This window comes from Pantherophis guttatus, chromosome 4 (genome assembly GCF_059756535.1).
Source record: "Pantherophis guttatus breed Tessera chromosome 4, ASM5975653v1, whole genome shotgun sequence".
Classification (NCBI taxonomy): Eukaryota; Metazoa; Chordata; class Lepidosauria; order Squamata; family Colubridae; genus Pantherophis; species Pantherophis guttatus.
The window spans coordinates 3,884,749-3,907,899 of record NC_142066.1 but is presented as its reverse complement, the minus strand read 5'-3'; the positions used below and the strand labels follow the sequence as shown (position 1 = coordinate 3,907,899).

General features: G+C 46.4%; 2 protein-coding genes across 2 annotated transcripts in view; both read right to left on the bottom strand.

Annotated features, from left to right (window-relative positions):
- Positions 1-1,625: 1,625 nt before the first annotated feature.
- On the bottom strand, positions 1,626-14,764 carry CHMP4A (charged multivesicular body protein 4A). Its single transcript, XM_087891654.1, has 6 exons — positions 14,659-14,764; positions 12,142-12,291; positions 7,406-7,583; positions 6,685-6,799; positions 5,300-5,423; positions 1,626-2,952 (listed from the first exon to the last, which is right to left on the bottom strand). Exons 1-6 carry the CDS (start codon positions 14,687-14,689, stop codon positions 2,879-2,881), a joined length of 672 nt encoding a protein of 223 aa, XP_087747780.1. The 5' UTR covers positions 14,690-14,764; the 3' UTR covers positions 1,626-2,878.
- Positions 14,765-16,766: 2,002 nt separating this feature from the next.
- The window catches only part of MDP1 (magnesium dependent phosphatase 1), a 9,532-nt gene continuing 3,147 nt past the window's right edge, over positions 16,767-23,151 (bottom strand). The window contains exons 4-6 of the mRNA XM_034405417.3: positions 20,477-20,584; positions 19,754-19,839; positions 16,767-17,214 (exon numbers count right to left, since the gene is read on the bottom strand). Of these exons, the coding sequence (XP_034261308.2) occupies positions 17,114-17,214; positions 19,754-19,839; positions 20,477-20,584 (295 nt within the window). The 3' untranslated portion in view covers positions 16,767-17,113. The remainder of the gene's footprint in view (positions 17,215-19,753; positions 19,840-20,476; positions 20,585-23,151) is intronic.

Sequence of the window (23,151 nt, the reverse complement as noted above, 5' to 3'; positions counted from 1 at the left end):
TGAACTCACACTAATTGCAGGCAGCTGGCAGCTAAGTGCTACTTAACAGCACTTTAGTCCGCTGCACCACCAAGGCTCCTTTGTGGTATCCCAATGGTCGGGTGATAAAAGTCCAGATGCTTGGCAACCGACTCATAATTATGACGGGTGCAGGGTCCCGGAGTCACGCCATCCCCTTTTTTTGCGACCGCCTGACCAGCAACGTCGATGGGGAAAAAGTCCGATTCCCTTAACAACCGTGTTCCTAACTTAACAACTGCGTTGATTCACTTAACAACGGTGGCAAGAAAGGTCGTAAGACGGGGCAAAACTCGCGTCACCAATGTCTCACTTAGCAACAGAAATGTGGGGCTCCGTCGTGGTCGTACGTCGAGGACTACCTGTATTTTTTCCAAAGGTGGACAGAGTTTCGTGTTTCTGAACGTGGCCATTTTAAGATGGAGGGACTTCAACTCCCAGGATTCCCCAGCCAGCTTGGAATTGTGGGAATTGAAGTCTAGGACGGGAGATGTTAGCTAGTTTGGGAAATGAAACGTCTTCAAGAAAACAACCAAGCTCAAAGAAGCACCAAGTCTCTTAAGCATGGAATCCTGGGAGGTGAAATCCACATAAAGCATGGAATTCTGGGAGTTGAAGTTCACCCCTCAAACCTAGAATCCTGGGAGGTGAAATCCACGTAAAGCATGGAATTCTGGGAGTTGAAGTTCACGTCTTAAACCTAGAATCCTGGGAGGTGAAATCCACGTAAAGCATGGAATTCTGGGAGTTGAAGTTCACGTCTTAAACCTAGAATCCTGGGAGGTGAAATCCACATAAAGCATGGAATTCTGGGAGCTGAAGTTCACGTCTTAAACCTAGAATCCTGGGAGGTGAAATCCACGTAAAGCATGGAATTCTGGGAGTTGAAGTTCACCTCTCAAACCTAGAATCCTGGGAGGTGAAATCCACATAAAGCATGGAATTCTGGGAGTTGAAGTTCACCTCTTGAACCTAGAATCCTGGGAGGTGAAATCCACATAAAGCATGGAATTCTGGGAGTTGAAGTTCACCTCGTAAACTTAGAATCCTGGGAGGTGAAATCCACGTAAAGCATGGAATTCTGGGAGTTGAAGTTCACCTCGTAAACTTAGAATCCTGGGAGGTGAAATCCACGTAAAGCATGGAATTCTGGGAGTTGAAGTTCACCTCGTAAACCTAGAATCCTGGGAGGTAAAATCCACGTAGAGCATGGAATTCTGGGAGTTGAAGTTCACCCCTTAAACCTAGAATCCTGGGAGGTGAAATCCACGTAAAGCATGGAATTCTGGGAGTTGAAGTTCACCTCGTAAACCTAGAATCCTGGGAGGTAAAATCCACGTAGAGCATGGAATTCTGGGAGTTGAAGTTCACCTCGTAAACCTAGAATCCTGGGAGGTGAAATCCACGTAGAGCATGGAATTCTGGGAGTCGAAGTTCATGTCTTAAACTTAAAATCCTGGGAAGTGAAATCCACGTAAAGCATGGAATTCTGGGAGTTGAAGTTCGTACCTCTTAAAGTGGCGGAGGTTAAAAAAAAACACTGGTTTTGGGTGCAAATTCGTTTTTTGGGGGGTGCTGGAGAAAAACAAACGTCACATGCCACTCAGTTCAGACAACACAGTTCAGGGCACTTTATTCACCGGGCACAGAAAGCAACATAGCAACAGGTCACCGCAGGAGTACACGCGTGTCAGTGGCGGGGGGTGGGGCCACGCTTCCCCCACCCACCATCCCAGCTCCTGCCCACAAGTCAATTTTTTAAAAAAAAGGAAAAAAAAAAGGAGAAAGACAGAACGAGCAAGCTTTAAAACAGAAAAGAGAAAAAACACCAGGCGCGAGTCGAAGCAAACCGTTAACCGACGAACCCCCCCCCAAAAAAACGTGTTTTAACAGATACACGCTACCGATAAAACCAGGACAGAACGAGTACCTCCAGTTCAAACTAAGTCACAATTTTTCTCCCTTTGTTCCCCGATATTTCCCGCCTCCCCTCGCCCGTCCGCCCACCCTCCTTCCATCCATCCGTCCAGCCTTCCAAGGCAGAACGCCGGCCCGCCCCCCCCCCACAAAACCCGTCCCCCCAAAAAAATTCCTTTGCAACACACGGGAGGAGAATCCTAGACGGCATCCTTTGCACAACCAGAGTTTGTGTGTTTGGCAACAGACGAAGCTGACAACCCCCCCTCCCCATTTCCCCCCCCCTTCTGTCCCAAAAGGGGAGAGCGAGAGAGCGAGCAACAGTTACGGGAACGGACGCCCCAAAATCGGACAAATAGCCAGACAACGAAGGACAAAAACAGAGGGTCAAAATTCTCGAGAATTTTTCTTTTTTTTTTTTCCCCCCAAGCTTCATTTTCCGACCGGGTTTTGCCGCTCCTCCTGAGCCCCCCCTCAACGCGGGCCAAAATCCTGTTTTGTTTTGTTTTTTTGAAAACTGGAAAAAAAAAAGAAAGTTAATCTCTAGATGATATCAAGATTCAGTCTTTATCTGGAGAGGGGGGGGCGGGGCGAGGGGGGGCGGGGCAGGAGGTCTTTTCAGCCCCGATACCCTCTCTCACCCCCCCCCCCCGAACAGGCTCCCGTTCTATATTGTAGATATATAGATATATATATATATTTATATAAATCTGTCTATAAAACTCTTTACATTCGGCACGTAAGGTCATTTTAGGCAGGGTGTGTATGTGGGTGTGACTTCCGGCCCTCCCCTCTTTTTCGACCTCCCCCCCCGCCCCTCCCCGTAACTTTCCTGGCCATGGAAACCGGAGGGGAGAATATTGGATCTTCTCCATCTCTCACTGCCTATTTCTCCGTAGAAAACCAAGGGAGGCGAGGAAGGGAGGGAATTTCCCACAATGCATCACGACACCCAGGCGGCAAGCTGTTTCATTTCCTCGTCTTCCTCATCCAGGGAGGCCGATGGCACTTTGGAAGCTGCGGGGAAGGGAAAAAAAAGGCAGGATTTGAATCCGGGACCTCGCGGAAAGGGGCTCTGCCGTCCGTGGTCAACTTCTGCTGGGCGGGACTGGCATCCCATTATCGACAGCTGGCACCCGGCAGCTGTAGTCCCTAGGCCATGGGTCGGCAACCTTAAACACTCCAAGAGACATTTGGCCCCGTTTCCCACCGAAAAGAAAACAGCGGGAGTCACAAAATCCTTTTGACATATTTCTCTCTCCCCTCCCTCTCTCTCTGTATCTCTCTATGTCTCTCTCTCTCCCCCTCTCACTGTATCTCTCTATCTCTCTCTCTCTCCCCCTCTCACTGTATCTCTCTATCTCTCTCTCCCTCTCTCTATATATCTCTCTATGTCTCTCTCTCCCCCTTTCTGTATCTCTCTATGTCTTTCTCTCTCCCCCTCTCACTGTATCTCTCTATCTCTCTCTCTCTCCCCCTCTCACTGTATCTCTCTATCTCTCTCTCCCTCTCTCTATATATCTCTCTATGTCTCTCTCTCCCCCTTTCTGTATCTCTCTATGTCTTTCTCTCTCCCCTCACTGTATCTGTCTTTCTCCCCCTCACTGTATCTCTCTATATCTCTCTCTCTCTCCCTCTCTCTGTATCTCTATGTCTCTCTCTCCCTCTCTCTCTCTGTATCTCTGTCTCTCTTTCTCTTTCTCTCCCTCTCACTGTATCTCTCTATATCTCTCTCTCCCTCCCTCTCTCTCTGTATCTATGTCTCTCTCTCTCCCCCTCACTGTATCTCTCTATATCTCTCTCTCTCTCCCTCTCTCTCTGTATCTCTGTCTCTCTCTCTCCCTCTCCCCCTCTGTATCTCTGTCTCTTTCTCTTTCTCTCCCTCTCACTGTATCTCTCTATATCTCTCTCTCCCTCCCTCTCTCTGTATCTGTCTCTCTCTCTCCCCCTCACTGTATCTCTCTATATCTCTCTCCCTCCCTCTCTCTGTATCTCTCTGTATCTCTCTCCCTCTCTCTGTATCTCTCTATATCTCTCTCTCCCTCTCTCTCTCCCCCTCTCTGTATCTATCTCTCTCTACCTCTCTCTGTATCTATGTCCCTCTCTCTCCCCCTCACTATATCTCTCTATATCTCTCTCCCTCCCTCTCTCTCTCTCTGTATCTCTCTATGTCTCTCTCTCTCCCCCTCTCTGTATCTCTCTATGTCTCTCTCTCTCTCTCCCTCTCTCTCTGTATCTCTCTATATACATCTCTCTCTCCCCCTCTCTGTATATCTCTCTATGTCTCTCTTTCTCCCCCTCTCACTGTATCTCTCTGTCTCTGTCCTGGCCGCTTCTCCATCCCCGCCGTCGCCCTTACCTTCTCAGGCCAGGCGAGGAGTGACTGGGAGGGGAGAAACAGCCAATGGTGGGATCACCTGACAGGGAGCCACAGCAGAGGGCCCAAAGAGCCGCATGTAGCTCCGGAGCCGCAGGTTGCTGACCCCTGCCCTAGGCTTACAGCGGTTCATTTCGTGACCGGAGTGACAACGGGCGCTGAAGAAAACAGGACTTACGACCGTTTTTTCACGCTTAACGACCTTTGCAGCCAACCCTATGGTCACATGATCGAAATTCAGACGCTTGGCCACCAACTCGTATTTATGACGGTCGCAGAGTTCCGGGGTCACGGGATTACCCCTTCTGCGATTTTTCTGGCAAGCGAAGTTAACGGGGGAGGCCGGATTCGCTTAACAATGCTGTTGCTAACTTAAGGACGGCAGGGATTCACTTAACCAACGGTGGCAAGAAAGGTCATAAAACGGGGCAAAGCTCACTTGAGAAATGTTCTCCCTTAACAACGTAAATGTTGGGCTCAGTTGTGGTCGTATGTCGAGGACGACCTGTACGTCCGCCACAACTAGAAGGGGTCAGACTGATGGGAGGAGGGGGTGTCTTTCGTGACATGATACAGGTGGTCTTGACTTAGAACCATTCGTTTAGTGACCGAAGTTACAAATCACTGACCAGTTCTCATACTTATGACTGGTCCTCATACTTATGACTGTTGCAGCATCCCTATGGCATGTATTTTTACACCGGTTGCAGCATTCCGGGGTCACATGACCGCCATTTGCAACCTTCCCAGCTGGCTTCAGACCAGAAAATCAACAGGGAAGCTGGATTCACTTAACAAATGTCTGATTCACTTAACAAATGTCTGATTCACGTAACAAATGCTGTGTTTCACTTAACAAAAGGGTCATAAAACTAGGTGTGAGTCCATTAACCCCCGCCTTGCTGAGCGACAGGAATGTCAGTGGTCTTGCGGACGTAAGTCGAGGACTACCTGCATTAAGCTTCGGGGGCCTGGATGTCGTCGTACCTGGCACACTGGGGAGGCGAGAAGAGGGGATATTGGGCAGCTCCGGACTGGCCTCCCCAACATTCAGAAGCTCCTTGTCCAGATCTTCTTGTTCCATCTCTTCCAGTTCAGCCAGCAACTCGTCCTGAGAAGGAAGAAGGGCGAGATTCGCATCCAAAGCCCCATGCAGGGAAGGACAGGAGGAGGAGCAGGCAGAGGAGGGGAGGAGGAGGAAGAAGAGGAGAGAAGGAAAGGAAGAGAAGGAGGTGGAGAGAAGGAAAAGGAAGAGGAGGAGGAAGAGAGAAGGAAAAGGAAGAGAAGGAAGAAGAGGAAGAGAAAAGGAAAAGGAAGAGGAGGAGGAGGAAAAGGAAGAAAAGGAGTAAGAGAGAAGGAAAAGGAAAAAGAAGAGAAGGAGGAGGAGGAAGAGGAAGAGGAGGAGAGAAGGAAAAGGAAGAGAAGGATGTGGAGAGAAGGAAAAGGAAGAGAAGGAAGAGGAGAGAAGAAAAAGAAAGAGAAGGAGGAAGAGGAAGAGAGAAGGAAAAGGAAGAGGAAAGGAGGAAGAGGAAGAGGGAAGAAAAAGGAAGAGAAGGAAGAAAAGGAAGAGAAGGAGGAAGAGGAAGAGAGAAAGTAGAGAAGGAGGAGGAGAGAAGGAAAAGGAAGAGAAGGAGGAGGAGAGAAGGAAAACGAATAGGAGGAGGAGGAAGAGGAAGAGAGAAGGAAAAGGAAGAGAAGGAAAAGGAAGAGAAGGAAAAGGAAAGAAGAAAAAGGAAGAGAAGGAGGAGGAAGAGGAAGAGAAGGAGTAAGAGGAAGAGAAAATGAAAAGGAAGAGAAGGAGGAAGAGAGAATGAAAAAGAAAAGGAGGAAGAGGAAGAGGAGGAAAAGGAAGAGAAGGAGGTGGAGAGAAGGAAAAGGAAGAGGAGGAAAAGGAAAAGAAGAAGGAATAGGGAGAAGGAAAAGGAAGAGGAGGAAGAGAAGAAAAAGGAAGAAAAGGAAGAGGAGGAAAAGGGAGAGGAGGAGGAAGAGGAAGAGAGAAGGAAAAGGAAGAGAAGGAGGAAGAGGAAGAGAGAAGGAAAAGGAAGAGAAGGAGGAGGATGAAAAGGAGTAAAAGGAAGAGAAGGAAGAGAAGGAAAAGGAAAAGGAGGAAGAGAAGAAAAAGGAAGAAAAGGAAGAGGAGGAAGAGAAGAAAAAGGAAGAAAATGAAGAGGAGGAAAAGGAAGGAGGAGGAAGAAAAGGAAGAGGAGGAAAAGGAAGAGAAGAAGGAAGAGGAAGAGAGAAGGAAAAGGGAGAGAAGGAGGAGGAGGAAGAGGAGGAGGAGCAGGAGGACTGTGGGGTGAGGAATTCTGGGAGTTGAAGTCCACCCGTCCCTCCGAAGGCCACCCCTACGGATCTCTCAGCCCTCCGCTTACCTCATCCACGTCGTCCCCGAAGCCGACCGGCTTAGATATGGCATCCGAGATCTGTTGGGCGATGTCCTGCTGTTCGGTGATTTCGGCCATTAAGTCGTCCACTTTGTCGATGTCCCTGGAGGGGGGGGGGGTGGAAGAGAAAGAGAAAGCCGTAGAGATCCTTGTCGGTCTCTTGAGCTTGGCAGCTTTTTTTCTTGCAGGCCGTTTCGTGACCCAGCTAGGTAACATCATCAGTGTACGAAGGGAGGTGGGGTTCGTGAAGTGGAGGGAGGAAGAGAGAAGGAAGGGGAGGGGAGAAGGAGCTGGTGGAAGGGAGCGAAGGAGGAAGAGGAGGAGGAGGAGGAGGAAAAGGGCTGTGGGGTCCTTGATGCTCTCGGAGCTTGGTGCTTTTCTTACAGACGTTTCATGACCCAGCTTGGTAACATCATCAGTGTAGGAAGGGAGGGGGGGTTTGTGAAATGGAGGGAGGAGGAGGAGGAGGAGGAGAGGAGGAGGATCAGGCGAAGAAGGGAGACGAAAAGGAAGAGGAAAAGGAAGAGGAGAGAGAGGACTGTGGGGTGGGGAATTCTGGGAGTTGAAGTCCACCCGTCTTAAAAGCGGCCCAGACTGGAAAAAAAAACCCACTGCTCTAAGCTAAAGGCAAAACATGGACCGGATTTTTTTAAACCCAAGGAGAACCGGCCTGCTTATTCTATATCCGCCTGGAAAACGCGCTACTCACATATGCTGGTGTGCCTCTTTCATGGCCTGAGCCGCGTCCGACATGGTCTTGAGCACTTCGGTGTTGGTGGTGGCGTTTTCGAGGGCCTCGCGTTGGAATTCGATGGTGGAGAGGGTCCCGTCGATTTGGGCCAGCTGCTGCTCGTAGCGTTTCTTCCTCTTGAGGGCTTGCAGAGCAGCTGCAACGAATGGAAGTCGCAAATGTAGTAGGCCCCACCCATGTTTCTAGTCCTCATGCAGGAAAGAAGCATGGGGATGTTTACTGACGCACCCACACGCCAAATACGAGATAGGAAATTTGTGAATTTGGGTTGGTTGTCCAAGGCGGCTTGCAAACGGCCATACTGTTCCAAGTTACGACCGTTCCAAGTTACGACGGCGCTGAAAAAAGGGACCGATACCCCTAGGCCTTTACATTACAACTTCCATTGGCAACCTTCCCACCTGGCTTCCGACATGCAAAGTCAAAGGGGGAGAAGCCGGATTCATATAACGACCGTTGGGTTCGCTTAACGACTGCGGCATGGCCAAAAAGACAACGGCGGTAAAATTGGGGCCGACTCACTTAATAACTGTCTGTCTTAGCAACATAAACTCTGCTCCCCGATTGTGGTTGTTGAGTTAAGGACTCATTGTGTTGGATTTATTAATAAAGATCAGGATGTCTCCAACCTTGGCAACTTTTAAGACTTGTGGACTTCAACTCCCAGGGTTCCTCAGCCAGCTCTGAGGAACTCTGGGAGTTGAAGTCCACAAGTCTTAAAAGTTGCCAAGGTTGGAGACATCCTGATATAAATCAGACATGTCAAACTCATCCGGACCGCAAGGTGTTTGGATCTGGCCTGCGTCGCTCCTCCTGCGTGGACACACAGGAGGTGGCGAGCGCACGAAGGCCGGTGATGCAGCTGCAACTCGCCAGCCCCTCGGCCGATTGACTGGCAGCGACGGCCAGGTGGAGGTGAGCTGAAGGCGCGTCTTTCACCCCCAGGCACGCCGGGCGTCTGCAGGAGCTGCTCTCCCACCTGTTGAGACAGGTGCAAAAGTTCCCTGCCGGCTGCACTTGCAACTGGCTTGCCACTCCTGAGCTCGGCGTCCTTCCTCCTCTTCCTCCCACTCTTTCTGCTACTTCTTCTTCTTCTTTCTCCTCCTCTTCTTCCTCACTTTCCTCCTCTTCCTCTCCTCTCCGCATCCCAGCACCCAAACACGCAGCTCTTAAGTTTGGTCTGTGTGATTAGTGATTCTCTCTCTCTCATCTCTCTCCCTCTGTGTATCTCTCTCTCTCTTTCTGTCTGTCTCTCTCTCCATCTCTCTTTCTCTCTGTATGTCTGTCTCTTTCATCTCTGTCTTTCTGTCTGTATTTCTGTCTCTCTTTGTCTGTCTGTCTTTCTCTCTCTCTGCCTTTGTCTGTCTCTCTCGTCTCTCTCTCTTGTCTCTCTGTCTCTCTTTCTTCTCTTTCTCTCTGTATCTGTCTCTCTCGTCTCTCTCTATCTGTCTCTCTGTCTTTCTGTCTCTTTCTCTCTGTCTTTCTGTCTCTCTGTCTTTCTGTGTATCTTTCTGTCTCTCTATCTTTCTGTGTATCTCTCTCTCTGTCTGTATCTCTCTATCTGTCTCTCTCATCTCTGTCTCTCTGTCTTTCTGTGTATCTCTCTCTTTCTTCTGTATCTCTGTCTCTCTCATCTCTGTCTGTCTATCTCTCTGTCTTTCTCTCTTTGTCTTTGTCTCTCGTCTCTCTGTATCTGTCTCTCTTTCTATATCTCTCATCTCTCTCTGTTTGTATCTCTCTCTCTTTCTGTCTCTCTCTCTCTTTCTCTCTCTCTTTCTGTCTTTCTCTGTCTCTGTCTATCTGTCTCTCTTGTCTCTGTCTGTCTGTATCTCTCTCTCTGTCTGTCTGTATCTCTCTCTCTGTCTGTCTGTCTCTATCTCTCTGTCTCGTCTGTCTCTGTCTTTCTATCTGTCTCTCTCATCTCTCTCTCTCTGTCTTGTCTCTCTCTGTATGTATCTCTCTCTCTGTCTTTCTGTCTGCATCTCTTTTTCTGTCTGTCTCTCTCTGTATCTCTCTCTGTCTCTCTCGTCTGTCTGTCTCTCTGTCTTTCTATCTGTCTCTCTCATCTCTCTCTGTCTCTTTCTCTCTGTCTTTCTGTCTGTATCTCTCTCTGTATCTCTCTCTTTCTGTCTCTCTCTCTCTGTCTTTCTGTATGTATCTCTCTTTGTCTCTCTGTCTTTCTGTGTATCTCTCTCTCTCTCTCTGTGTTTAAAAGGCTTCCACTGCTTGGAAACCACTAGGGCAAGAAAGGTTGTAAAATGGAACAAAATTCACTTAACAAATGCCTCACTTAGCAACAGAAATTTGAGGTTGAATTGTGGTTGTGAGGTCTACCTGTAGTCTTTTTCTGGGGATTTTACCATTTAAGCTCACTTTAAAACGTGTGGAACTCCCAGAATTCCTTAGTCAGCCTAGCATAGCCTGCTGGGGAATTCTGGGAGTTGAAGTCCAGACATCTTAAAGTAGCTGAAGTTGAGAAACGGCTACACTCTAGGAATTTAAGATTGTTTTCTATCCTAGTTACTTATCAGCCTGAGTTTGTTTTAAGTAAATCCAGACAAGGTCAGTCAGCCTGTATAAAGATATGCTAAAACAAAGAGATCTGGGAGTTTAGGATTTAAACTGATATGGGTGTTTTTTCTAAAAAAAAAAACTTTTTGTACTTTTTCTTTAAATCTGGCCCAGCAAAGGAGGCATAAATAATATCAAGGGTCATCCGTTTTATGACAAGGGCTTTTTACGCCTCTGATGAAGCTGTCGAACTCAGGGAAGTTTTTGGGTGAGTCAAAATCAAGATTTCTGATTTTGGGGGGCCCTGAGATTAAATGACCTTCAGTAAAAATGAATATTTGTAGTTTGGGGTTGAGCTGTGCGGTGTTTGGTGCTCTCTGAGCTTGGTTGTTTCCTTGTGGACATTTTGTGACCGAACTAGGTAACATTATCAGTGCTAGAAGGGAGGGGTGTGCGTAGAGGAGAGGAGGAGGACGACGACGATGATGACTGTGGGGTCTTTGGTGCTCTCTGAGACTGGAAGTTGGCGTCGCGGCGAGATGTGCGGGGTTTCTAGGGCTCCTGAAACTCCGAGAAACTCCGCTCCTGGACGGTTCCGAACCAGACCACACAGTCTCATTTAGACTGTGGTAGTGGAGGGCATGTCCTGAGGCGATGTCCCAAGGACATCGCTAAGTCCCTGGTTGAGCCAGGAAAGCCCTTTTTCCAGAAGCGGAGCAGCAGCCATTAGGCTGCGGAGACTGTAGCAACTTCAGGAAGGAAGATCTGAACGACAGTGATCAGAGCGGTGAGAAACTTTTACTTTTTTTTTTTTCTACTAAGAAAAACCCTTATTGATGCATGGGACCGTGATGGGCAGTAAATGAAGAGGAGCGGCGAACCTATTTTGGACTGATTTTATTTTTTCCCAAGTATATATTTTAAAAGACTTGAAATTGCTTAATTGTTCTATTTCCGTTTTGGATAACTGGACTGGATTGAAAGCAAAAACAGCATTGGGACATTTTTGAAAATTTGTGGAATCTGTGGATTTTGGTTTGTAATATTTGCTGAGTTGGTGCATCTGGATTGGTACCACTTCTTTTATTTTTGGTTGCCGAACTCGGTAACATTATCAGTGCACTGATGATGTTAGGCACCGATGACGTTACCTAGTTTGTTTATTTATTTATTTATTTATTATTGAATTTATATACCGCCCTTCTCCCTGAGGACTCAGGGCGGTGTACAGCCAGAATTAAAAAACATGCAGTACAAATATTAAAAAACACTTAAAAGATATATAAATTTGGCCCAATTAAAACTCACCACCAATTAAAACATTTAAAACATTTAAAAATTTCTTCTTAAGCCAGCCCGGCTTGCTTGAAAAAATAGGTTTTAAAGGGCACGACGGAAGGCACTGAGTTGGGTCATGAAACGTTTACAAGGAAATCACCATGGACCTAACTCCCCTCTAAATCAGCCCTTCTCTGCAATAAGGGTTAAAAAACCGAACACATGATTCAAAGCACACCTACGGATGTGCATTCACACGTGTCCATTTCCAAAAACAACAACAACAACTGATAATACAGCTAGCCCTTGATTTAGTTCGTTTAGCGACCGTTCAAAGTTACGACGGCACTGGAAAAGAAGTGACTTAGGACCACTGTTCACACTTATGACCGTGTAGTATGTCGCCAGGATGGAAGGGGTGGGGTGGGTTATTATTTTATTATTACTTTATTATTTTTTATTTCTTTTATAGGGTGGTTTTTATCTTTTTGTAAGCCGCCTTGAGTCGCCACTTGCGAATGTGGCCGCAATATCAATTTTTCTAAATAACCGTCAATAAAATGATGACCCGTTGCAGCATTAACCCCATGTGATTTACATTTGGACATTGGACAATTGACTCACACTTATGACGATTGCAGAATCCCGGAGTCACACGATCTCCTTTTTTTGCGTCCTGGAGAAACCGGATTCACTTAACAACCGGGTTACTAATTTAACAACCGCAGGGAATTCCGTTAACAACGGTGGCAAGAAAACGGGGCCAAACTCGCTCGACAAAATTTCTCCCTTAACAACATACAATTTGGGGCGCGGCTGTGGGTCGTAAGTTGAGGACTACCTATTTGGGGAGAACGCCTTTCCTATTTATTTTATATTTTTCCCGGCTCCTCGAACCCTCCTACCTCTTTTGTTCTTCGTGCCATGTTTCTTAGCCGACTGCAGCTCCTGCTGGATCTTCTCTTCCAGGAATTCCTGCTTCTTGACCAAGATGGTTTCCGTCTCGTGTAGTTTCTGGATGGCCTCCTGCGGGGTGGGGGCCTTAGCCTTCTTGCCTGGAGAACAGGAGAAGGGAGGAAGGGCTGGTGTCACATCAAAGAAATTTGACCAGCTGAGAACCATCTCTACTAACTGTCTGGTTTGGTTCTGCAACCCAACAAGACAGACGCAGACTTCAGAGGATCATTAGAACTGCAGAAAAAACAATGGCTACCAACCTGCCTTCCATTGAGGACCTATATACTGCACCACAAATAAAGCTATATAGCACCACAAATAAAGGGTACAGTCACCATGTGCTTTACTGCTTAACTGCTCAAGTGTAACAGGAAACTCTACTTAGTACAAAAGAACATAGAGAACAAAAAAAAATATTGCTACCAACCTGCCTTCCATTGAGGACCTGTATCCTGTACGAGCCAAAAAGAGGGCTGGGAAAATATTTACAGACCCCTCACATCCTGGACATAAACTGTTTCAACTCCAACCCTCAAAACGACGCTATAGGGCACTGCACACCAGAACAACTAGCTAGGCACAAGGACAGTTTTTTCCCCCCGAACGCCATCACTCTGCTAACCAAATAATTCCCTCAACACTGACAAACTATTCACTAAGTCTGCACTACTATTAATCTTCTCATCGTTCCTATCACCCATCTCCTCCCATTTATGACTGTATGACTGTAACTTGTTGCTGTATCCTTACGATTTATATTGATATTGTTTCCGGATTGTTTATTTGTACCCTATGACTATCATTAAGTGTTGTACCTTATGATACTTAACGAATGTCTCTTTTCTTTTTATGTACACTGAGAGCATATGCACCAAAGACAAATTCCTTGTGTGCCCAATCACACTTGGCCAATAAAGAATTCTTTCTTTCTTTCTTTCTTTCTTTCTTTCTTTCTTTCTTTCTTTCTTTCTTTCTTTCTTTCTTTCTTTTTTCTTTCTTTCTCTCTCTCTCTCTCTCTCTCTCTCTCTCTCCCTCCCTCCCTTATCTATCTATCTATCTATCTATCTATCTATCTATCTATCTATCTATCTATCTATCTATCAATCTATCTATCTATCTCAAGATGATGACTGCGAAGCTGCTTGGTTCAAATATGGTAATCCTGTCGTCATCCCTGTTGACTTGGGGGGTCCCATCGTCCTCATTGAGTTGGGGCCCCCATCATCCCCATTGAATTTCGGGGGCCCTGTCATCTCCATAAAATTTGAGCGGCCCTGTCATCCCAATTGAATTGGAGGTCCCATCATCCCCATTGAGTGGGGATTCCCATCATCCCCATTGAGTTGTGGGTCCCATCAACCCCATTGAGTTGTCGGTCCCATCAACCCCATTGAGTTGTGGGTCCCATCATCCCCATTGAGTTGTGGGTCCCATCAACCCCATTGAGTTGTGGGTCCCATCATCCCCATTGAGTTGTGGGTCCCATCAACCCCATTGAGTTGTGGGTCCCATCATCCCCATTGAGTTGTGGGTCCCATCAACCCCATTGAGTTGTGGGTCCCATCATCCCCATTGAGTTGGGGGTCCCATTAACCTCATTGAGTTGGGAATCTCACCATCTCCATTGAGTTGGGGGTCCCGTCAACCTCATTGAGTTGGGGGTTCCATTGACCCCATTGGGTTGGGGGGTCCCACCATTCCCATTGAGTTGGGACCCCCATCATCCCCATTGAGTTGGGGTTCCCATCATCACCATTGGGTTGGGGGTCCCATCATCCCCATTGAGTTGGGGTTCCCATCATCCCCATTGAGTTGGGGGGTCCCATCATCCCCACTGAGTTGGGCATCCCATTATTCCCATCAGATTGGGGATCCCATCATCCTCAATGGGTTGGGCCTTCTATGGTTCTGTTGCAAGCCCCAACCCAATGCATTAGTGGAATACACCATTTTGGGGGGGGGGGACGGGGGGGCGTTGCATGCATCGTTAACCTTAAACTTCCCATAAAATTAATTCACTCCAGCTTTTTTTAAAAAAAAAAACAACGGTATATAAAAACAAGAAAAAAGCAGAATTTGTAAAAGGGGGCTCTCAACATCTCCCATGCAAATCTTCCCCATCCATCCATCTTCACACACCCCTCCCAAAATAATGAGCAGGTCCTTTCCTATAAATGGGGAGGGGGCAATGCACCCTGGGGAGCAGCAGCAATTAAAACCACCCAGCCACACTTCTTGTAAATAAGGCCCCATTTTTAAGGGGGGGGGGGAGAAATAGTAAACTCCCCTATTTTTCTCTCTTTTCATCTATTCATCCTTTCTTTCCTCCCCTCCCTTTCTCTTTCTTTCTCCCCTCCCCCCCCTCGTGCCACTTGGTTGCTCCCAAATCTCGGGATCCCCTATGGGCTTCGGGCGATACCAACTCTCTGTCGAGGGGGGGGGGGAAACTGGAATAGGACTCTCACCTTTCCCAAACAGCTTCCCCAAACCACTCATCTCGCCTGGTGGGAAATTCACTGGGTTTCCTCTTCCGGCTTCACCCACCTACCAGCCTCGCCCCGCCCCCGTCACGTGCCACGAGGGTGGAAACAAACTAAAGGGAGGCAAGGGTTTGCGTTATGCGCTCGTAAACGACCGGCTCCCGAGCGAAGCAAGAGTGGAAAAAGAGAGGGCTACTACGCAAAGAGAAGAAAGCAGCTGTAATGGAAAACGGCATCAATTGGCATTGAAATGGCCACCTGGAAATATTTAAGTAAAGGAATGAATACATTAAAAGCCAATTAATTGGTTGGGGAGTCTTGAAATACTTCCATTGGGTCCTAAAATATCCCGCTAGTACTAACTAAATGAGAACCGGAAATAAGGGGTAAAATGACACTCGGCTTTTTCCTCTAGAGACATGTGATGAAAGCGTTGTGGGCGGGGAGAGAAGAGGATTTGGGGGAGCCGATAAATCATGTGCTTTGTGACGTCATTGTCCCACCCTTCTGTCTCTTAAAGGAACAGTAACCCCCAAAAAATCTTTAAAGGGGCTGCACCCTTTAATCCACTCAAATTTATTTGTCTGAAGAGGGTTTGGGGGGGGGTTGGACTAGATGACCTCCAAGGTCCCTTTCCAGCCATTTTGTTAGCCATTTCTTTCCCAGATCCTGCACAGGTTGTCCTCGACTTACAACCATTCGTTTAGTGACCATTTTGAGGTCCTAACGGCAGCAGGGGAAAAAAAAAAGTGATTTATTTATGACTGTTTTTCACACAACCGTCGCAGCACCCCCGTGGTCACGTGAATTCAGGAAATTCAGACGCTTTTGACAACCGACTCGTATTTATGACGGTCGCAGTGTCCGGGTCATTGCGGATCCCCTTCAGCGACCTTTCCGATAAGCAAAGTCAAGGGGGGAAAGCCGGATTCGCTTAACAACCGGGCTACTCACTGAACAAGTGCAATGATTCATTTAACGACGGTGGCAAGAACGGTCATTAAACGGGACAAAGTCACTGAAAGGTCTCGTTTAGCAACAGACATTTTGGGGCTCAATTTTGGTCGTAAAGTTTGGCTTTTTCGGCTGGAAGGCCTTTGCAAAACCTATGGATTGATTTTAGCCAGAATATCAATTAGAATAGAGCTGGGAAGGAACCTTGGAGGTTTTATAGACTAACTCCTTGTGCTCAAACAGGAGAGCCTGGACCATTTCAGACAAGTGGCAGTCCAGGCTTTTCTTAAAAACCTCCAGTTATGAAGCACCTACAACTTCTGGTGGCAAGCTGTTCCGCTGGTTAATTATTCTCACAGTTAGGAAATTTCTCCATAGTTCTAAGTTGCTTCTCTCCTTAATCAGTTTCCATCCGTTGCTTCTTGTCCTGCTTTGGAGAATAAATTGATTCCCCTCTTCTTTGGGGCAGCCCCTCAAATATTGAAATACTGCTATCATGTCCCCCCGAATTCTTTTCTTTAGACTAGCCAAACCCAAATCCTGCAACCTTTCTTCATATGTTTTAATCTCCAGGCCTTTAATCACCTTAGTTGCTCTTCTCTGCACTTTTTCCAAAGTCTCAAAATCTGTTTTTTTTGTAATGTGGGGACCAAAACTGGATGCTGGATTCCAGGTGAGGCCTTACTAAGGCTTTGTAAAGCAGTAGTAATCCTTCACGGGATTTTGATTCTATGCCTTGTCCCAATTTTGATCACGTGATTTGGGGATGCGGGAACAGTTCATCGGTGTAAAAAATGATCAAAAGTCATATTTTTCAGTGTCGTCGTAACTTGGAATGGTCACTGAACGAGTAATTATAAATCGAGGTCTATCGCTGGCTGGGGAATTCTGGGAATCTTCAAGCTACCAAAGTTGAGTGAGAAACAAATGTTTTACGCTAAAGTTAAACCAAGAGTATTAGTAGAAACGGTAAAGATAAAAAATAAAATAAAAATCTTTTTGGAACCCTTTAGCTGTTTTTATTATCTTCCGGAGGTCAGGAACGTGATCCCGGGTGACTTTTCCGCCAATCAAAATCATCCTTTAAACCTAATTAACTGTCCGCAGTCCCTGCGCTAATGGATAAACGGAAAGAACGATTTATATTTTTTCCCCCAGTTTTTATTGGGATGAAAGAAAGTCACAAACACGACTTCGCTTCGCTGGTTTAATGGCGAGGGTTCTGCCAACGTGGCCCCTTTAAGACTTGTGGACTTCAACTCCCAGAATTCCATGCTGGCTGGGGAATTCTGGGAGTTGAAGTCCACAAGTCTTAAAGGGACGACGACGTTGGCAGAACCTCGGTCTATTGTAACCGCGGGATGGAAAAAATCTTTTAAGGATTAAACTGGAGCTCTTTCCGCCTCACGCATAAATAATGTCCATAATCCCCGACCGATGCTTTCCATGAGAGAAACAGAAGACGGAGATCCAGGAAGTTTGAGGTTTAAACTTTGTCGGCAGAGTTGGAACTCCGTGCGAAACTCTCTAAGCCTTCTTTGAGGAGAGAAAGGGTCATGCCTCTTGGAACAGAGACACACACAACTCCTGAAAGAAAACAACAGGAAAAAGTTAACACTGTCCGTCAATTTAGTTTTTCTTTTAACCTTCCCAGGCATTGAGGCCACTTGCGAGAGCTTGACTGGCGATTTTCCTCTGGCTTCCCCAGTGTACTTGGATTGTTGGAAACCGGTTGGCAAATGGCGATTGATTGTGTGGGACATGGCGAACATCACGTATGATGTTCACCGAGTGTTTTCGATCACCATTTCTGTGGCCGCGAGGCAGTGGTGGGTTGCTCCCGGTTCGGAGCAAGAACCGATAGTAAAAATTTGTAGTAGTTCTGAGAACCAGTAATAACATTGGCTGGAACGCCCCTGAACCGGTCCCTGGCCCGGTCGCCACTCGCTTACCCCGCCCACCTCATCAGAGGTGTTTTTTTTTTTTAAAGCATTTTTTCTACAACCTCTTCGGCCGAAAAAATGCTTTTAAAAGTAAAAAAAAAGCCTCTGATGATCCCGCGACTCAGCTCGGAACATCAGAGGCTTTTCAAAGCATTTTTTTCTACAACCTATTTAGCCGAAAAAATGCTTTTAAAAGTAAAAAAAAAAAAGCCTCTGATGATCCTGCGACTCAGCTGGGAACGTCGGAGGCTTTTCAAAGCATTTTTTCTACAACCTCTTCAGCCGAAGAGGTGATAAAAAAAATGCTTTGGAAAAGCCTCTGACGATCCCAGCTGAGTTGCCTGATCGGCAGAGGCTTTTCAAAGCATTTTTTCCTGCAACTTCTTAAGGTTGTAAAAAAAATACTTTTAAAAGTAAAAAAAAAAAAAAGCCTCTGATGATCCTGCGACTCAGCTGGGAATGTCAGAGGCTTTTCAAAGCATTTTTTCTACAACCTATTCGGCTGAAAAAATGCTTTTAAAAGTAAAAAAAAAAAAAAGCCTCTGATGATCCTGCGACTCAGTTGGGAACATCAGAGGCTTTTCAAAGCATTTTTTCTACAACCTCTTCAGCCGAAGAGGTGATAAAAAAAATGCTTTGGAAAAGCCTCTGACGATCCCAGCTGAGTTGCCTGATCGGCAGAGGCTTTTCAAAGCATTTTTTTCTGCAACTTCTTAAGGTTGTAAAAAAAAATACTTTTAAAAGTAAAAAAAAAAAAAGCCTCTGATGATCCTGCGACTCAGCTGGGAATGTCAGAGGCTTTTCAAAGCATTTTTTCTACAACCTATTCGGCTGAAAAAATGCTTTTAAAAGTAAAAAAAAAAAAAAGCCTCTGATGATCCTGCGACTCAGCTGGGAACATCAGAGGCTTTTCAAAGCATTTTTTCTACAACCTCTTCAGCCGAAGAGGTGATAAAAAAAATGCTTTGGAAAAGCCTCTGACGATCCCAGCTGAGTTGCCTGATCGGCAGAGGCTTTTCAAAGCATTTTTTCCTGCAACTTCTTAAGGTTGTAGAAAAAATGCTTTTAAAAGTAAAAAAAAAAAAAAAAAAAAAGTTGGCCAAGCCCACCCAGTCATATTACCCCCCCATCAAGCCACGCCCACAAAATAAGTCACACCCACAGAACCGGTAGTAAACAATTTTAGAACCCACCCCTGCCGCGAGGGCATTGAGACAGTTGTAAGTATGAGGAACCGGTCGTTAAATTAGCTTATTTCAAGACCGTTGTATCTTTGAAGAGTTGATAAAGGAAGGGACATAGGGGTGAGGACTCGTCTTAGTTGGAGATCTTAGACTCAAAAAACGATGGTTCCACTACATCAGCTCAGACACTACCCTTCCCTTTGGGTATCACAATATTTATATTTATTTATTGGATTTTGATCCCACTTTTATTATTCTATAAGTAACTCAAGGTGGCAAACATGCCTGATATTGCTTCCTCCTATTATCCCTACAACAACAACCCTGTGAGGAGGGACTGGCCCAAAGTCACCCAGCTGGCTTTCATGCCTAAGGTGGGACTAGAATTCACTGTGGACTGGTGATCGGTCCAAAATCATCCAGTCGCCTTTCATGCTTAAGGTGGAACTAGAATTCACCGTCTCCTAGTGATTGGCCAAAAGTCACCCGGCTGGCTCTCACGCTTAAGGCGGGACTAGAACTCTCAGTCTCCTGGTGATTGGCCCAAAATCACCTAGTTGCCTTTCATGCATAAGACGGGACTAGAACTCACAGTCTCCTGGTGATTGGCCCAAAGTCACCCAGTCGACTTTCATGCTTAAGGTGGGACTAGAATTCACTGTCTCATGGTGGTGATTGGCTCAAAGTCACCCAGCCGGCTTTCATGCTTAAGGGGAGACTAGAACTCACGGTCTCCTGGTGACTGGCCCAAAGTCACCCAGCCACCTAGAACTCAGCCACCTAGAACTAGAACTCACCAGCCTAATTTAGCCAATTACAGGGATTAGTTTACTAGGCTAAAGAAGACCAGCTTGATTCAGTGTGTTGTGTGAACAGGGACAGTCGACTCTAAATTTTAATTACCCTCTTTCACACCCAGATCTAGAATAATTAAACTCGGGGGTTGCTCCAAGAGTGGAAGGTTCTAGAATCCCGTCATGCACCCTCTTTTAAGGATACCTAGCGTGCCGACGTCACGAATATTCCTGCTTTCGTCATCAAAGAAGAGCATCTGATGAAACGGGATGCCACTCTGTTGATTCAACCTGGAGAGGAGACAAGGAGAACATAGAACGGAGAATCATAGGTGTGGAAGGGACTTCTGAGGTCTTCTAGTCTAACCCTCCCCGCTCAAGGCAGGAGACCTTACACAAACCTGGTTAAACAGTTGCCTAGTCCATAAAAGGCCCTCAACCGCTATCCCACCCTCCAGCTAAGATTTCCAGTTCTTTGGAGAGGTGTTTCACCAGATTGGCAACTTTAAGATGGGTGGATTTCAACTCCCAGAATTCCCCAGCCAGCAACGTTTACAAACGGTTGTAAGGGCGAGGACTATTTCATAGGGCAGGCCCTGCTGGAGACACGGCACGCTTCCTTGATCCTCCAAGATGATCCCCAAGGGATTTTGAGCCTTGACCACCTCGTCGGGATCTGGTGGAAGGCCAGAAATTCACGGAGATCGATGGTGCCACAAATAAGGTAGCCATACCATGCCAGGATAACCAACATTTTGTCTTGTCCCCACAATGAGAATGTATCTGCCGAACAAAACTCCGTACTGGCAACAAGAAGGGCATCCGGCCATTAAAAAACACTCTGCTAGCTCCATTCAGTTGCCCAGACTCCACCCCGCAAGGGATTATGGGATTGTTAAACAAAGACCCCCCAAAGATTTTTTTTTACCTTTGAAAATGGGTGATTTTACTCCCAGGGTAGATCTCGGTGTAGCGAAAATAGCGATTTAAGCCGAAAAGATCTAAAAGTTGTCTGGCTCCTTGGATCTCGCCTGTCCTGAGAGGGAAAAGATCAGACAGTTGAGATCCCGCAATAGGGACCAATTTCTACCCCGAATAGGGGTAATGCTTAATGTCAGGGCTGGCTTGCTGTCAGGGTTCCGATGTTGTAGAGATCACTCCCCTCCGGCCGTTGTGGGTAACCCTGAGAGACAACCTTGAGAGAGATAAGTCTGGAATGTGCATCTGTCTTGTGCATCTGCTGTGCTTTTTCGTCGGTTTCCTATCCCCCTTCCTTATGGCAACTCGAGAGCAGGCCAAGGATGCTTTGCGAGTTGACATTTACCTCGGTTTGCTAAAGGGAGCCTGTTTTTTTACTTTTACTTACTTTACTTTTATTTGATTTATATACCGCCCTACTCCCGAAGGACTCAGGGCGGTGAACAGCCAACAATAAAATACATACATACAAAATTTAAAAAGCAGAAATAAAATCGAATGAAATAGTTTGGCCCAGACAGATTAAAACCCCAATCAATTTAAAACAAATTTAAACTTCGAATATTAAAAATACTAAAAAATATTAAAAATTTGTTTAAAAAGAGGGAGAAAGTTAGGCCTGGTGAAATAAAAAGATCTTTAGAGCGTGGCGGAAGGTGCGCAGATCCGGGATCCTCCGTATCTCCGGGGGGAGCTTGTTCCAGATAGTACGAAATCCCAGATTTTTGAATCCTCACCAGGCACAGGGCCGTGCCCTCAGCACTTACACTTAGGCAAGAAAAACCAAAAGTACACATACAAACTGGGTGAAACCAGGCTTAATAGCGGTCACTGTGAGAGGCATCTTGGAGTCTTAGTGGACAACCAGTTAAATATGAGCCAGCCGTGTGCAGCGGCAGCCAAAAAAGCCAACGCAATCCTAAATTGCATTAACAGAGGGATACAGTCAAGATCAAGGGAGGTACTAACACCACTCTACAAAGCCTTAGTAAGACCACACCTAGAGTACTGCATCCAGTTTTGGTCACCACACTGTAAAAAAAGATGTTGTGAGACTAGAAAGAGTGCAGAGAAGAGCAACCAGGACGATGAGGGGACTGGAGGCTAAAACATACGACGAACGGTTGCAGGAACTGGGCATGGCTAGTCTAGTGAAGAGAAGGATCAGGGGAGACAGGATAGCCATCTTCCAATATTTGAGGGGCTTCCCCAAAGAAGAAGAGGTCCATCTATTCTCCAAAACACCTGAAGGCCGGACAAAGGAATAATGGATGGAAACTGAACAAGGAGAGATTCAACCTGGAAATAAGGAGGCATTTTCTGACAGTGAGAACCATCAACCGATGAAACAGAAGTTGCCTTCGGAAGTTGTGGGAGCTTCATCCCTGGAGGACTGGACAGATCTGTAACAGAAATGGTGCTTGCGTGGGTGGGAGGTTGGACTAGATGACCTACAAAGGTCCCTTCCAACTCCGTTAAGCTGTAAAGTCTGTAAAGCAAACAAACTAAGATCGCCGGAAGCTGTTCTCCTAAAACGAGCTGAGGTCGTCCTAAGCCAGGATGGCGTATTGTCCGAATGCGAGGGCTATCAAATGATGGTGTAAGGCACTCCGCAACCTCGGCCATTTTAAGACCCAAGGACTTCAACTCCCAGAATTCCCCAGCCACCTGCTTTTTGTAGCTACTGGCCAGCACTTTAGTTTACAGGCCACCAAGTATTTAAATACATTTTTAAATTAATATCAATCATCCCTCTCCTTTTAATGACGCCATAATTCCTTCTGGGGTGGAGTCTGGGCAACTGAATGGAGCTGAGTATTTACTGGCCGGATGCCTTTCTTGTTGCCAGTGCGGAGTTTTGTTCAGCAGATATATTCTCATCGTGGCCAGAGAGAGAAATATCTGCCTCTACCTGGGATCGAACTCACAGCCTCCTGATTGTGAGGCGAGAGCTCCATTTCTAGGCCACCGCACCGTCCATTTTTAATTAATATCAATGTAATAAATAAATAAATACTTTTCACTCAGAGCGTGTCTTACCGTCTTCCCGGCCTGTTAAAGTCATAACATCTGTTCCCATTTCCAGATTTTTAGCATTCCAATTGTTTCGTCTGCAATTTTATGTCTTTCTTTGGCAGGCTGCAAAATGTCTCCACTGGCCCTCTGCACATGCTCTATGATACCTTGCCCTGCCTGCATTTATCTAGCGAAGGTCTGTAATTTCGGGGATTTAAAATACGGGTAGCCCTCAACTAAAGGCTGTGAACGGGACCGGAATTTCCGTTGCTAAGGACATGGGTTGTTAAGTGAATTGCTACCTGATTTTTTTGGTGGGGGGCAAGGTTGCTAAGCAAATCACCGCCGTTAAATGAATCATGAAGTCGTTAAATGAATCCGGCTTTTTCCCCTCATTGACGTTTGTCAGAAGTCAGCCAGGAGAGTCACAAACGGAGATGATAAGATGGCGCCCGAATTTTGATCGCATGACTGTACGGACGCTGCAACGGTTTTAAGCGCGAGGACCAGTTGTTAAGTGGGTTTTTTTCAGTGCGGTTCTAACTTCGAATGGTCGTTAAACAAGTAGTCGTAAGTGGAGGACTCCCTGTGAGCCAGAAAAATACCCAA